This window comes from Brachionichthys hirsutus, chromosome 15 (assembly GCF_040956055.1).
Source record: "Brachionichthys hirsutus isolate HB-005 chromosome 15, CSIRO-AGI_Bhir_v1, whole genome shotgun sequence".
In the NCBI taxonomy this organism is placed as follows: domain Eukaryota; kingdom Metazoa; phylum Chordata; class Actinopteri; order Lophiiformes; family Brachionichthyidae; genus Brachionichthys; species Brachionichthys hirsutus.
Genome location: NC_090911.1, coordinates 2493290 through 2505557, shown reverse-complemented (window position 1 = coordinate 2505557; position 12268 = coordinate 2493290). Strand labels below are relative to the sequence as shown.

Below are 12268 nucleotides of genomic sequence, written 5' to 3'. Positions count from 1 at the left end.
CCTTCATGGTTAAAGTGGTTTTGAGGCAGACGAGTCAGGTCGACTCTGCAGTCTGTCATCACCATCTCGGGAGGAAGATGAGAAACAGGACGGACTCTGCCTTTATGGTTAAAGTGGTTTTGAGGCAGACGAGTCAGGTCGACTCTGCAGTCTGTCATCACCATCTCGGGAGGAAGATGAGAAACAGGACGGACTCTGCCTTTATGGTTAAAGTGGTTTTGAGGCAGACGAGTCAGGTCGACTCTGCAGTCTGTCATCACCATCTCGGGAGGAAGATGAGAAACAGGACGGACTCTGCCTTTATGGTTAAAGTGGTTTTGAGGCAGACGAGTCAGGTCGACTCTGCAGTCCGTCATCACCATCTCGAGGGGAAGATGAGAATAGGTGCATGCTTCCACCTCTGGCGTCTGCGTTGGTTCACACATCCGCTGCCCAATTTGTGATCCAGACACTGTAACACATAACATAAAAAACTGCCTTTAGATTTTTAATTTTATTTTACGAGATAGTTCTTCTAGGAAAAATATCAATTAATAAAGACTTTTAATTTGAAGGAGCAGCATCTTTGCTTTGTAATTTATATTCATCTTTTTTATCTGTAGAACAAGTTTAAGTGAGGTATCGCCTTTCTCATTTTGTTAAGGTAAATGCTCAAAAGAACTTTAAAATGGATCATTGATGATGAAACATCCAGACAGCATCTGGTTTCTATCACACGGTCTCACCTTCATCCATGTTGGGACACTCCCTCTGGTCCAGCGGTCTCTTCTGGCTCGAGGAACAAGAAGGCGGTTCAGAGGACGTTCCGTTTGTCAGCAGGTTACGCATGGTCGATTCAAGAATGGGATCAACCACCCCGATCTCCATCTGGAGAATATACTCAACAATGAATTCGTCTAATTTATCCATTTCCTCTCCGACTGTTAACAGGATAAAACAACAGCCTATATGCTTCTGCTTCTTATATATATAGTCTTGAGATCAAAGCCCAGTCTTTGATCTTTACCTTTCAGATGTCATCAACAGCAACTTTTTTGTTGACTGCTTTGTTATTTTCTTGTTTGCATGAGCTGAGCTGAGTGGGATGTGTCTGTCTGTAATAACTTTTCTTTTTTTCTCAGAAAGGTCATTAACAACAATTGTAAATAAGAGATACTGCTACGTGGTTTTACCAAATTCTGGGAACAGCAGAAAGATGACTGGTTTGGGAGTATTTTGAACTGTTGATTACAAGAAAGAGAACAAAATCAGGATCAGATTAGGTCCAACAAACAGCATATTTACGGGACTCAAAGACGCTGATTAGGACGATGTCGACTTTAAGGTGGAGAAGGTTGTGTCCCAGCTCCTTTAGCAAGAGCAGATCAACCTTATTTCTGTATAAATACTGAAAAGCCTTGAAGTTTTCCAGATTGTTTATCGATTATCGACAGAATAAGTGAAGTAGCTAGAATTCACAGCGTGTGATGAACAAATGGTTTATTTCAGTTACAGTTGTGTTAAAAAATAAATAAAGTTTACAAGCTCTGTAACCGAAATAGGAATAGGTTGCAGAGCTGCAGATGGATTTTTTTAACGAAGTTGTATTGATATTTTATTTTTTCTAAGATGAGAGGAAGGCGGGGGGGGGTATTCGGTTTTACGGAAACCCGGTTACGTGCATACACGGACTTATTTTTGGTAGGACGCGATGCGGAAGTGCTTGTGTCTGAGAGACGTTCTTCCGGTCAAAGGGACCTTGTGCAGTATCCGTCCCGGATTCAGATGAAAAACGGAGTTTTCGTCTTTGCCAGCCTGTCAGGATTCTCTTATGGGGTTAGTAGTTCAAAAGTATTCAATCTAATATTTTTATACGTGTTCGAAAATTAAATGTATTCATTCATATAAATGAGGTTAGCTTAACGACGTTAGCTAGGACGAGGTCGCGCTATTCAGTCACAGCATGAAGGAAGTTTTGTTCCCATGAGCAGAATTGAGTCCGGAGAAAAATGTCATTAAGAGAATTTCTTTTTTAAAGAGTTTTATTTGTTGTCCCCGTGTCTGCGTGGGTTCTCTCCCGGTTCTCCGGTTTCCTTCCACCCTCAAAAACATGCTTGTTTAGGTGAATTGACCGCTCACAATTGTCCGTAGATGTGTGAGTGGTTCCCTGTCTCAGGCCCTGTGATACGTTGGCGACGTGTCCGGGGTGTGCCCCCACCTTTCGCCTGTAGTCAGCTGGGATAGGCTCCAATGGGGGGGGGGGGGGGGGAAGGAAACCCTCATTAATTTCTGCTCTGTTTCAGAAATGTCTTTGTCCTGGAGCCTGAGACCGATGATGGCGTGTCTGTTTCAAGGTATTTACCTTGAAACCTTGATCTTTACAAAGCCTGACCTGCCTGCCAATTCCGATTTTTTAAATAACGTCTTCAATGTTCCAATTTTATTTTATTGAACACAAACAAAACAGGTTTGCAACAGGTCACGCTTGCAGACCTGTTTTTTTCCTCTCACCATAAATGTGCACAGCAGTATTTTGCTTTTACAAATCAAATGAAATCACAAGGTTTGAGGTAGTTAATAGAATTGCTACAGGATGAACTAACAAAACAAACAAAAGAGGAATATAAATATAGCCACCCTACATTATGCACGTGTAACAACATCCATCCACCCATTTTCTTGGGAGTTGTGGGAGGAGTCTCTCCCAGCTTCCTATGGGCGAAAGGCAGCCGCACACACACACACACACACACACACTCAAACTACGGACAATTTGGATTTATCAATTCACATAAATTGCAACTATTATACAATTATTACACCAATATCTACTCTCACGCACATACACAAAAAAAGTTCTAGTCATAATACGCAGAGCGGACTTGGTGCATGAGTCACCTCTCGATGAACGTGTGTTTTAAGTCTGACTCCTGGTTTGTCTGTTCGAAGAAGATTTAGTTTCTCTTTTTTTTTTTTGACAACGTATCACGTGACCAAGAAGTTTCACGGGCGAGAAAATCCAGTTGGTTTTTCAAAATAAAACACAGGTCAGGCTCCAATAATCAATACAAAACAAATTATGCAAATCATTTATTATTTTTCTGCGGCCTGGTAACAAATGTAAAAAGCACTTTCAAATTTCCCAAGGTCATCTTTATTCTTCATTTTAATTATTACTCCCTTTTTGCAGCTTCCCATTTTGCCCATGTCGGGAAAGTTCCATTTATCTCCAGGATGATGGCCACGCTCAACCAGATTCACCGTCAGGGGAAGCCCAAACCCCCTGTCAAAGCTGTCGGGGTCATGTTTGGCCAACCCCAGCTGAAGGCGGTGGTCCTGAAGACGATGATCCGAAAACCAAAGAAGCCCAACTCTGCAAACAGGAAGTGCGCTCGAGTGCGTCTATCCAATGGGAAAGAGGCGGTGGTGTTCATCCCTGGGGAGGGACATAACCTGCAGGAACACAGTGTGGTGCTCGTGGAGAGTGGGAGGACCCGGGATCTGCCCGGTGTAAAACTGAAGGTAATCCGAGGGAAGTACGACTGTAGTCATGTGATAAAGAAGAAACAGTAGATGCCACTGGCTTCAGAGGACATGACATCATCACGAGGGACGACGAGTTCCTGTTTGAATTCAGGAATCCTCTGAGACACTTTTTCCATGTGTATCATGATGAAACTGATATCTATGCTTTCATCATGACTGTTATCTTATTTAAATAAAAAAAAACTTTCACAATGGTGGGTATCTTTCCTTTAATTCCAAAAAAAGATGCACATTTCAAGTGGGAGACAAACCTTTGTAAAATAAATGTATGTAATAAGGATGTAGGAGTTACTTAATTAACATTTATTTACTTCATAATCCTTTTTGGATGCATTTTCACCAATTATTCCCTTTAAAGGGGACATGTAATCGTCTTGTTTCCACACTATTCTGGTGATTTTGGGTCCTAATCAACCCCCAAACTGCTAAATAAACCATCCAGTGAATCCTTTGTAGTTTGTGTTGGTCTGTAATGACCTCCTGAACCATGTCTGGAAGAAATCATGGCCGCTGTGACGACACAGCGAGCAGACGTCAGCGGCGTCGTCACAGATGTGCAGGTTATTCTTTCGGTCACTCCCCAAAGCTCGTGACCACAGGTGAGGGAAGGAACGGACATCGGCCGGTAAATGGAGAACTTGGCCTTTCAGCTCTGCTCCCTCGTCACCCCGACGGATCGGCGCTGATCTCCTGCTCCATAAAGTCTCGTTCAAAGTGTTCACCACACACTAAAACATGTTTGCACATTTTCGCCAGAACATTACCACCAAAAATAAACTTTATGCGAGGAAAAAGCCGTAGAGCATGGACGGGCAGTCGTGGGTACGTGCGTCCGTGGGGGCGGGGGGGGGCGTTTGGCGTCCGTGGCGTGGGTAACCTGCACGTTTGTGACGACGCCGCTAACGTCTGCTTGTGCACATTTGTGTGGCCCGGCATGCAGCACAGAGGCGAGTCCAGCCCGCTTCAGCTTCCTGAGGAAGAAGAGCCGTTGCTGGGCCTTCTTCACCAGGTGTCTGGTGTTGAGTGTCCAGGAGAGGTCAGAGGAGATGTGGATGCCCAGGAATTTAATGTTCTCCACACGCTCCACTGCTTCCCCTCGTATGCACAGGGGGGCGTGTTCAGTCTTCCTGGACCTCCTTGGTCTTGCTGGTGTTCAGAACAAGGCTGTTCCTCGAGCACCACAGCATCAGGTTCTGGACCTCCTCTCTGTAGTGGGTCTCATCGTTGTTGGAGATGTGACCCACCACAGCGGTGTCGTCCGCAAACTTCACAACCATGTTTGTATAGTGGACGGCAGACTTTTGAAATGTGACCTGCTTGTTGGGTGTTCGAGGCATTTCTGTCTTATCCACGACCCTTCAAACCCAGATGTGTTCTCCATGGTCTAGAAGGGGTTCTTCTTCCTCTTCCGGTTTGTCCCGTCAGGGCTCGCCACAGCAAATCCACCTTCGATTGCATGCTTAATTCTGGCAACGTTTTACGCCGCATGCCATTCCTGCCGCAACCCTCTGCTTTTATCCGTGCTTGGGACAGACTCAAGGGAGATGCTACCCACGCTGTGTCACTTTCTGGTGATGTCACAGCCCTAAGGCCTCTGGGAACTGCAGTCCCAGCACCGTGGGTCCCAAACGTTTGACCGACAGCAACACCCCCACCCCCCCCCCCCCCCCTCAGGAACTGGACTCGGTGTTCTTGTTCAATATAACATTAAGGTTCAAAAGTCTAAATACAAAATTATAAAACTGGAATAAAAGCTACTTTAGCTATTTTTTATTTTACCATTTGAAAACAGTTTATACTGTTCTCTCATTTCCTGAATGTTTTTAACAACTCTCAGAAATTAAATATGAAACCAAACAATAATTTTTGGCGCATGCAATGCTAATTGAATAATAATAAAGACATAATTTCAGGGGAGACTGTTCCATGGGTAACATGAAAGTCTTCAGAGACTTCACAATGAAATAAGCCTGTATTTAATGGCATCATGGATGGGATAAAACATGACTGGAACTCATGAGGTTACGCTGCACACCAAGGTTTGTAATCAACGTTTTTGCTGAGGAAGTACACGGATCTGTGGTTTCAGCATCAATTTTACTTTTATTTTTGCAGTGGCAATAAAAGAAACTACAAACAACAAACCAACAAAGGAATGGCATCATCGCGAGCCATTCATGTGTGAAACTGTTTCTGTAAGAACTTATTACAAGCCAAGAGACAATGCAGCTACACAGATGTCCACCATCAGCGCCAGCGGCCGGCGTCCAGGCCTTCGTCATTGCCCTGTGCCGATGGGAGGATTCAGCAGATCAATGGTTTCTCCCGTCCGGATCTTTAGAACTGCTTCTTTAAGGTTCCACCTGCAAAGAGAGACGTCAGGTGGAGTCTCTCTTTTCGGTAGCACTACATTCTTAAAACCATATAGAAATGGCTCCTGCAATTACAACATCCGTCTGGTCCTTTCTGTCTTTTTCTCTTAGTTTATGTTTCAGAAAATGCACCTTTTTCCAGGAGAAATGGAAGTTTCAAAATGTGGTAAATATTTATCAATAAAGGTTATAAATGGTTAAAACTGCAATAAAAAAAAAAACGGATTTGAATTTTTCCCAATTGTAAATGTACCTGAACAAAAATGTCAATAATTTTTGCAGTAACTTTTTTGTTACAAAAATTCTACCCCCCATTGACACCACTTTTTTGTGTGTGTGTGCAACAACTTTTAGAAATGAGGTCTCTGGTTACATCTGGCTAACATCTGGCTCAATCCAATGGAAACCTGTCCATAAGTGACAAAGCCATTTACAACATCATCAGGCTAAAACGAAGGGCCTCACCTGTTAGAGTCAGGGTCTCTCACTGAACACGTATACAGGTAAGCTCCAGTTTTAGCCCCAGTCACAGGAATCTTGATCTGTCATCGAGAGGAGAGTCGACCAGACAGGAAAACAGTAACGGAAAGACGGACAGACAAGGATGGTGAGAACGACAGCAAGAAGAAACGCTAACCTGCGCCACCCGCTGATCCACCCGGTTGCTTCTGTCGGTCAGATGGATGCTGTGGACCTTTAAGGGTGGGGACCCCAGAGTTTCCATGGCAACTGGACATGATTCCAACTTTTGAAGAGCCAGTTTGTGGTAGTCTGACTCAGCAAATGTTTCTAATACTCCAAAAGACAGAATGATAAATGAGAAGGGTTGTAGAACGTACTGGCAGAAGAAAAGCCGTTACGCCGTTCAGCAGGTCCTGCACTCACGCTGCTGCAGAGAGTACATGGTGCTGATCCCGCCTCCGGTCAACACAGTGGTGAAAATGGCGAGCTGTTGTAGGTGAGAAGCAGAAACCCGCATTCTGGGTCAGGTCTGGGTCAGGTCTGGTTCAGGTCTGGTTCAGGTCTGGTTCAGGTCTGGTTCAGGTCTGGGTCAGGTCTGGTGACATCACTGCGAAACAGAGAAGACATATTCTGTTACATAATGTCGTGTACTGCAGTATACTGACATATTCTGTTATATAATGTCGTGTACTGCAGTATACTGACATATTCTGTTATATAATGTCGTGTACTGCAGTATACTGACATATTCTGTTATATAATGTCGTGTACTGCAGTATACTGACATATTCTGTTATATAATGTCGTGTACTGCAGTATACTGACATATTCTGTTATATAATGTCGTGTACTGCAGTATACAGACATATTCTGTTATATAATGTCGTGTACTGCAGTATACTGACATATTCTGTTATATAATGTCGTGTACTGCAGTATACTGACATATTCTGTTATATAATGTCGTGTACTGCAGTATACTGACATATTCTGTTATATAATGTCATGTACCGCAGTATACTGACATATTCTGTTATATAATGTCGTGTACTACAGTATACTGACGTATTCTGTTATATAATGTCGTGTACTGCAGTATACTGCCGTATTCTGTTATATAATGTTGTGTACTGCAGTATACTGACATATTCTGTTATATAATATCGTGTACTGCAGTATACTGCCATATTCTGTTATATAATATCATGTACTGCAGTATACTGCCATATTCTGTTATATGATGTCGTGTACTGAAGTATACTGACATATTCTGTTTCTAATATCATGTACTGCAGTACTGGCCGTGCCTCACCAGCCATCAAGCAGTAAATAAAAACATAAAAAGATACATTAGTTGTATTTATCACGGTGATTTGTACCAAAAACGTTATTTTCCATTTAAACATTCGAAACATCGGCGACGACCCAACTCACTAATGACGTCATGGATTGAAAAGAACGCGGAAGTGGAACAGGTCACATGACAGCATCTTATTGACAGTCTCGGACGTTTCCGCTTACGTTTCGTAAGTACTGATCTCTGTTCCCACGGGCGTGACTGACCGGAGGACCGATCCAGAGGTGAGGTAACCGGGGTAACCGGGGTAACCGGGGTAACCGGGGTAACCGGGCTCCGTTCCAGGAGGCGGGTTTCGTACACTCTGAGTTTTCGAGCTTTCTATTTTTACCCAACCGGGTATTCAAGTTTTAGTTGCACTCTTCCATAGTTACACGCAGCCGAACTGTGACATGCCGAGCTCCCTCCGTGCAACCACATAACATGTCCGACTTGCCCCAACATCAGAACAATAGTTCCTATTTTTGCAACCTGGCCGCTGGCAGGTTTGATTAAACATCATAGTGGCGTGTTGCTAGGACAACAGCCCCCTGCCAGGAACACCGTCCCATCAATGCTGCAGATGTCCTGAATGGAAGAACTGTCCGGGACAAACTGCTGCACACGTCGAGCCCACGACCCTAAAGACAAAGACAAAGACAAAGCATTTGTACTTCACTTCTTTATTTCCATCCGTTGTGCTCTGCTCCAGCAAGAGTACAAGTATCTGGACTTGCGTTTTATCTCCGCCCTAGTACTGCATGCCGTGTATTCTGTGAGACTGTAATAACGAGCTCAGCCAGACAGACTGATCAAATAAACCCTCGTCCGTGAAGCATCAAAGAGGCTCCTTGACTTTATCCTTATTGAGCCTGTTTCCATAATGTCCATTACTTTATATGCGTATGCTTTTTTTTTTTTATATCCCATAATATTAACACTAGGGAACAGAATCACTGATTTGCTTCTTTGCCTCTCATGCTTGTCAGTCAACATGTTTGGAGCGGTCGTGGTCGGTGTCGGCGCCGCCGGCCAGGTTCGGATCAGGGACTTGTTAACCCCGCTGCCTGGGAGTCCCGCACAGAAGCTCCGGGCATGTGGCTTCATATCCAGGTGACCGTCGTATCGCACACACACACACACACACACACACACACACACACACGCACGCGCTTGTGTAAATGCATGGATGCGATGTTAGTGGATGTCGTCGGCGTTGACATCAGTTCCTGCCAGCAGGAGAAGCCTGGAGCCGCAGCGCGGCGTCCGTCAGATGCCCGTAGAAGAGGCGGCGAGCAGAGACGACGTCCACGTCGCCTTCATCTGCACCGAGAATGTGTCGCATGAAGAGAACATCAGGTAGCGGGGAAGAATCTGTGAATCAATCCGAGGATCGCGCAGCAGCTCGCAGAACACGAATGGTCCAGCGTGGCTGGATTCATGTCCGTCATCAGACACGTCGCTGTCAGCAGATATATGACGCGGTCAAAGGTCAACAGATCCGCTTCAGGGCTGCTGCCTCTGCGGCGGTTTTACCCCAACATGGAGCGCTTTCCTTCAGCTCGGCCCACTCGTTTATTTCGTCCTCCCAGAGTTGGTCCCGCTGAGAGCCGGATCGGCAGAATCTGGTTGATGGAATCCAACTTGTGTGACAGGTCCGTGATGACCGGGATGGCTGCAGGGGCATTGGCATGGGGGGGGGGGGGGGGCACAACGCTGGCGTACACCTGTAGCCCCCCCAATGGATGCTCGACCTTCTTAGATTAATCCATTGCTCTGCACCAGAGTTCCAGGATGTTTTTGTTCACATCGAATCTGTTGTGGAGGAAGATAATGCATTATTTAAAATCTCCAACCAGAGTCTGTGTCTTGACTAATGTTTGCCACTCCCCTGTCTTACCAGAACTTTCCTCCAGGCGGGGAAACATGTCTGCGTGGAGTACCCCATGTGCTTGAGCTACAGGGCTGCCGTGGAGCTTTTGGATTTGGCCCAGGAGAAAGGTGATCCCTGTCACTGCCTCTGCCGAGGAGGTTCTGTTTCTGACAGCGTTTAGCAGGATTGGTCTTGGTCTTGGTCTAACTTGGATCCCGTTACATCTTGAGAGCGATCCGGATACAAAGAAATATTGACGTGTTAAAAATACACATCATCTCTGATTCACTTTGACTTTTCATGGTTGGTGTAGAAAGATTCCGAGAACAATCTGGAATTTGGTTCCGTATTTAACAACATAAAGCAAAATTCCGATGCACTGCACGCATGAAGACACACTGAAAACACAGAATACAAGACAGTCCACCGTATTAATACACAGAAAACAGGGCATATTACAATTGTGCAAATGAAATACTACATGCATGCTATGTGTTATGTTATACACAAACACATATATGTGTGTGTCTTTGACTAATATTTATATTTGTGTGATGATCTGAAACATTTTTTTGCATGTGTGACACACACATGCAAAAAAAAATGCTTGTCCATCATATTAGTATATATATATGTGTGTGTATGAAGGATATATTGATATTTATATTGGTATTTATGTGTGTGTGTGTCAGGAGTGATTCTGCATGAGGAACACATTGAGCTGCTCTCAGGAGGCTACATAGAACTGAAGAGACAAGTGGAAGGGAAGACGCTTTGTGAAGGAACACTTCATTTCACTGGTAGGTAAAGTGTGTGTGTGTGAGTGTGTGTGTGTGTGTGTGTGTGTGCGTGTGCATGTGTGTGTGTGTGTGTGTTTGTGTGTTCCTACTTGATACTCCCCGGATCTCCTCAGTAATGAATGGAAGAGGAGTATGATGGTCTCCTCTGCAGAGAGAAATCCATCTGCCACCGTGAGGCCTCCAGCTCTTCATGCTGCATGCCGGGGGGGGGGGGGGGGGGTAGTAGTTCCTCTCTACTCGTATGGATGTTCTTAGCGATTCCCAGTTTGCTCTCTGATTGGCAGGCCAGGGACGGGAGGCTGTCTGCTCATTTCTTCTTCTTCTCTAAACCCTTAGTAAGCAAATGCTTGTGATGTGAATATAGATATGATTTGCATATTCAAATGAGGCGTGGACAGGGAGGGACCGGGGACTCCCAACATGTATGCTCTATTCCACATCGATTGGATTCAGAAACCTTTTTGTGTGTTTACAGTTTTTTGGGATTTAGCGCATGCTGTCTTTGGACACGAGGCCCCTGATGTCCCGTTACGTTGACATGGAGACCCAGTTTTGTTGGCCGTTCACTTCCTGCCGCCCAAAGATAGCAATTCTCGAGCAATGCTGCTGAACACACTCCATTTTAGTACCAACCTAGATCGGTTTAATGCCATTTGATGCCCAGTGTGATGTGCAAGAGGTGCTTCAAAGACTTTAAGGTGCTTCAGATAAATTGTCTCTGATAAATATCAATATGCATATACTCGTGTGACTCTATTCAAGGTAAGCCTCTGAAACCTGGATTCGGTTTCCCAGCATTCGCTGGACTTGCACGTCTCACCTGGTTGGTTGACTTATTTGGCGAACTCTCAGCGACTGCAGCAACGTTGGAGGAGAACTCTTCCAAAGATTACAGCAAGATGACTGCACAGCTGCGGACCTCCGGCAGCCGGTGAGGGACTGATGTCTTCCACTGTGACGGATTGTTCTGTGCAACGCGGCCTTTAGTGCGTCTTTGTTCTTCCGGATCATACAGGAAGTCGATTTAGCCATGCCGTATTCCTTGGCGAGATCGGAAAAACCAACACCATTTTCATGTTTATTGATTCCTTCATATTTAGATTTTAAACTGCTTAGGCTTCTTACCCCAACTAGCAGTAGCTATTTTAACTTTCCTGGGAGCCATAATGAGGGAAAATTCAACAAAAACATTGCATTACTTTTGAAAAATAGTGCTGAAAATGTGGCGATTTGAGATTTTTGGACTCACCTGGCATGCCTCCACCAGGTTTTGCTGAACAGTGGCTCACTGTTGTATCATTAAATTCTGATGTCTGTGCAGTTCTCTGACGTGGATTGAGGAGCGGGGGCCAGGCCTGCCCCGAGCCAAGAGCATCAACCTGCGCTTTGACTCCTGCACTCTGACTGAGATGCCTCCAGCACCCAGCGGGCCCGTCGGTCTCTTCATGCAGGACCTCGTCCTCTTCTCTTCCAAGATACTGGGCCAAGTGAGTCTGGAGGAGCTCCAGAGAGAGAGGACTCGGGTCCTACACTGCTTGAAACTGGCAGAGACCATCCAGCAGCTTGTGCAGTGTTAAATGGGACTCTCTAACTACCTCCCTCAAGGAGGTTCTGTTTTTGACGCCATTTATTTGTCTGTTACGGATAAACTGCTGATTTGAAAATAAAAAATAAATCTGAAGATGGGCCTTGGTCTGACTTAAATCCCATTACATTTTGAAAGTGATCCGGATACCCGTCTGGATACAGCAAAATATGGATTTTCCAATTTACTTAAAATGTTTTGTTTTTTTCAAAAAAATCATATCTTATAAAATTTGCATTCAATTCACTCACCAGAAATCCCAGTCATGAAGGGGTCTGATATGAAATCTCATGAAAAATGTCTTCTGGATCTAAT

The 12268-nt window shown here is 44.7% G+C and overlaps 3 protein-coding genes across 5 annotated transcripts; 2 read left to right on the top strand and 1 right to left on the bottom strand.

The window, feature by feature from the left end:
- The first annotated feature begins 1698 nt into the window (after positions 1-1698).
- On the top strand, positions 1699-3717 carry mrps12 (mitochondrial ribosomal protein S12). Its single transcript, XM_068749206.1, has 3 exons — positions 1699-1815; positions 2283-2333; positions 3170-3717. The coding sequence occupies exons 2-3, from the start codon at positions 2285-2287 to the stop codon at positions 3550-3552; spliced, it is 432 nt and encodes a 143-aa protein (XP_068605307.1). The 5' UTR covers positions 1699-1815; positions 2283-2284; the 3' UTR covers positions 3553-3717.
- A 1915-nt stretch (positions 3718-5632) lies between these two features.
- On the bottom strand, positions 5633-8121 carry coa1 (cytochrome C oxidase assembly factor 1). Of its 2 annotated transcripts, none has more exons than XM_068748838.1 (5): positions 7881-8121; positions 6783-6966; positions 6535-6686; positions 6363-6439; positions 5633-5888 (listed from the first exon to the last, which is right to left on the bottom strand). In XM_068748838.1, exons 2-5 carry the CDS (start codon positions 6874-6876, stop codon positions 5804-5806), a joined length of 408 nt encoding a protein of 135 aa, XP_068604939.1. In that variant the 5' UTR covers positions 6877-6966; positions 7881-8121; the 3' UTR covers positions 5633-5803. The 2 variants fall into 2 exon arrangements, with proteins under 2 accessions (XP_068604939.1, XP_068604940.1); XM_068748839.1 differs by lacking the exon at positions 7881-8121 and adding an exon at positions 7794-7803.
- On the top strand, positions 7825-12043 carry blvra (biliverdin reductase A). Of its 2 annotated transcripts, none has more exons than XM_068748836.1 (7): positions 7825-7940; positions 8685-8808; positions 8935-9054; positions 9599-9696; positions 10261-10368; positions 11221-11299; positions 11690-12043. In XM_068748836.1, the coding sequence occupies exons 2-7, from the start codon at positions 8690-8692 to the stop codon at positions 11943-11945; spliced, it is 780 nt and encodes a 259-aa protein (XP_068604937.1). In that variant the 5' UTR covers positions 7825-7940; positions 8685-8689; the 3' UTR covers positions 11946-12043. The 2 variants fall into 2 exon arrangements, with proteins under 2 accessions (XP_068604937.1, XP_068604936.1); XM_068748835.1 differs by having other exon boundaries at positions 11131-11299.
- The last annotated feature ends 225 nt before the right edge of the window (positions 12044-12268 follow it).

Bases quoted from the DNA above. Each gene is read 5' to 3' on its own strand.
- mrps12 (XM_068749206.1), top strand. From the start codon at position 2,285: ATGTCTTTGTCCTGGAGCCTGAGACCGATGATGGCGTGTCTGTTTCAA. The intron at 2,334-3,169 runs GTATTTACCTTG...CCCTTTTTGCAG, and splicing joins GATGGCGTGTCTGTTTCAAG to CTTCCCATTTTGCCCATGTC.
- coa1 (XM_068748838.1), bottom strand. From the start codon at position 6,876: ATGCGGGTTTCTGCTTCTCACCTACAACAGCTCGCCATTTTCACCACT. The intron at 6,687-6,782 runs GTGAGTGCAGGA...TTGGAGTATTAG, and splicing joins CATGTACTCTCTGCAGCAGC to AAACATTTGCTGAGTCAGAC. The intron at 5,889-6,362 runs GTGAGGCCCTTC...CTCTCTTTGCAG, and splicing joins AGAGACCCTGACTCTAACAG to GTGGAACCTTAAAGAAGCAG.
- blvra (XM_068748835.1), top strand. From the start codon at position 8,690: ATGTTTGGAGCGGTCGTGGTCGGTGTCGGCGCCGCCGGCCAGGTTCGG. The intron at 9,055-9,598 runs GTAGCGGGGAAG...CTGTCTTACCAG, and splicing joins TCGCATGAAGAGAACATCAG to AACTTTCCTCCAGGCGGGGA. The intron at 9,697-10,260 runs GTGATCCCTGTC...TGTGTGTGTCAG, and splicing joins GGATTTGGCCCAGGAGAAAG to GAGTGATTCTGCATGAGGAA.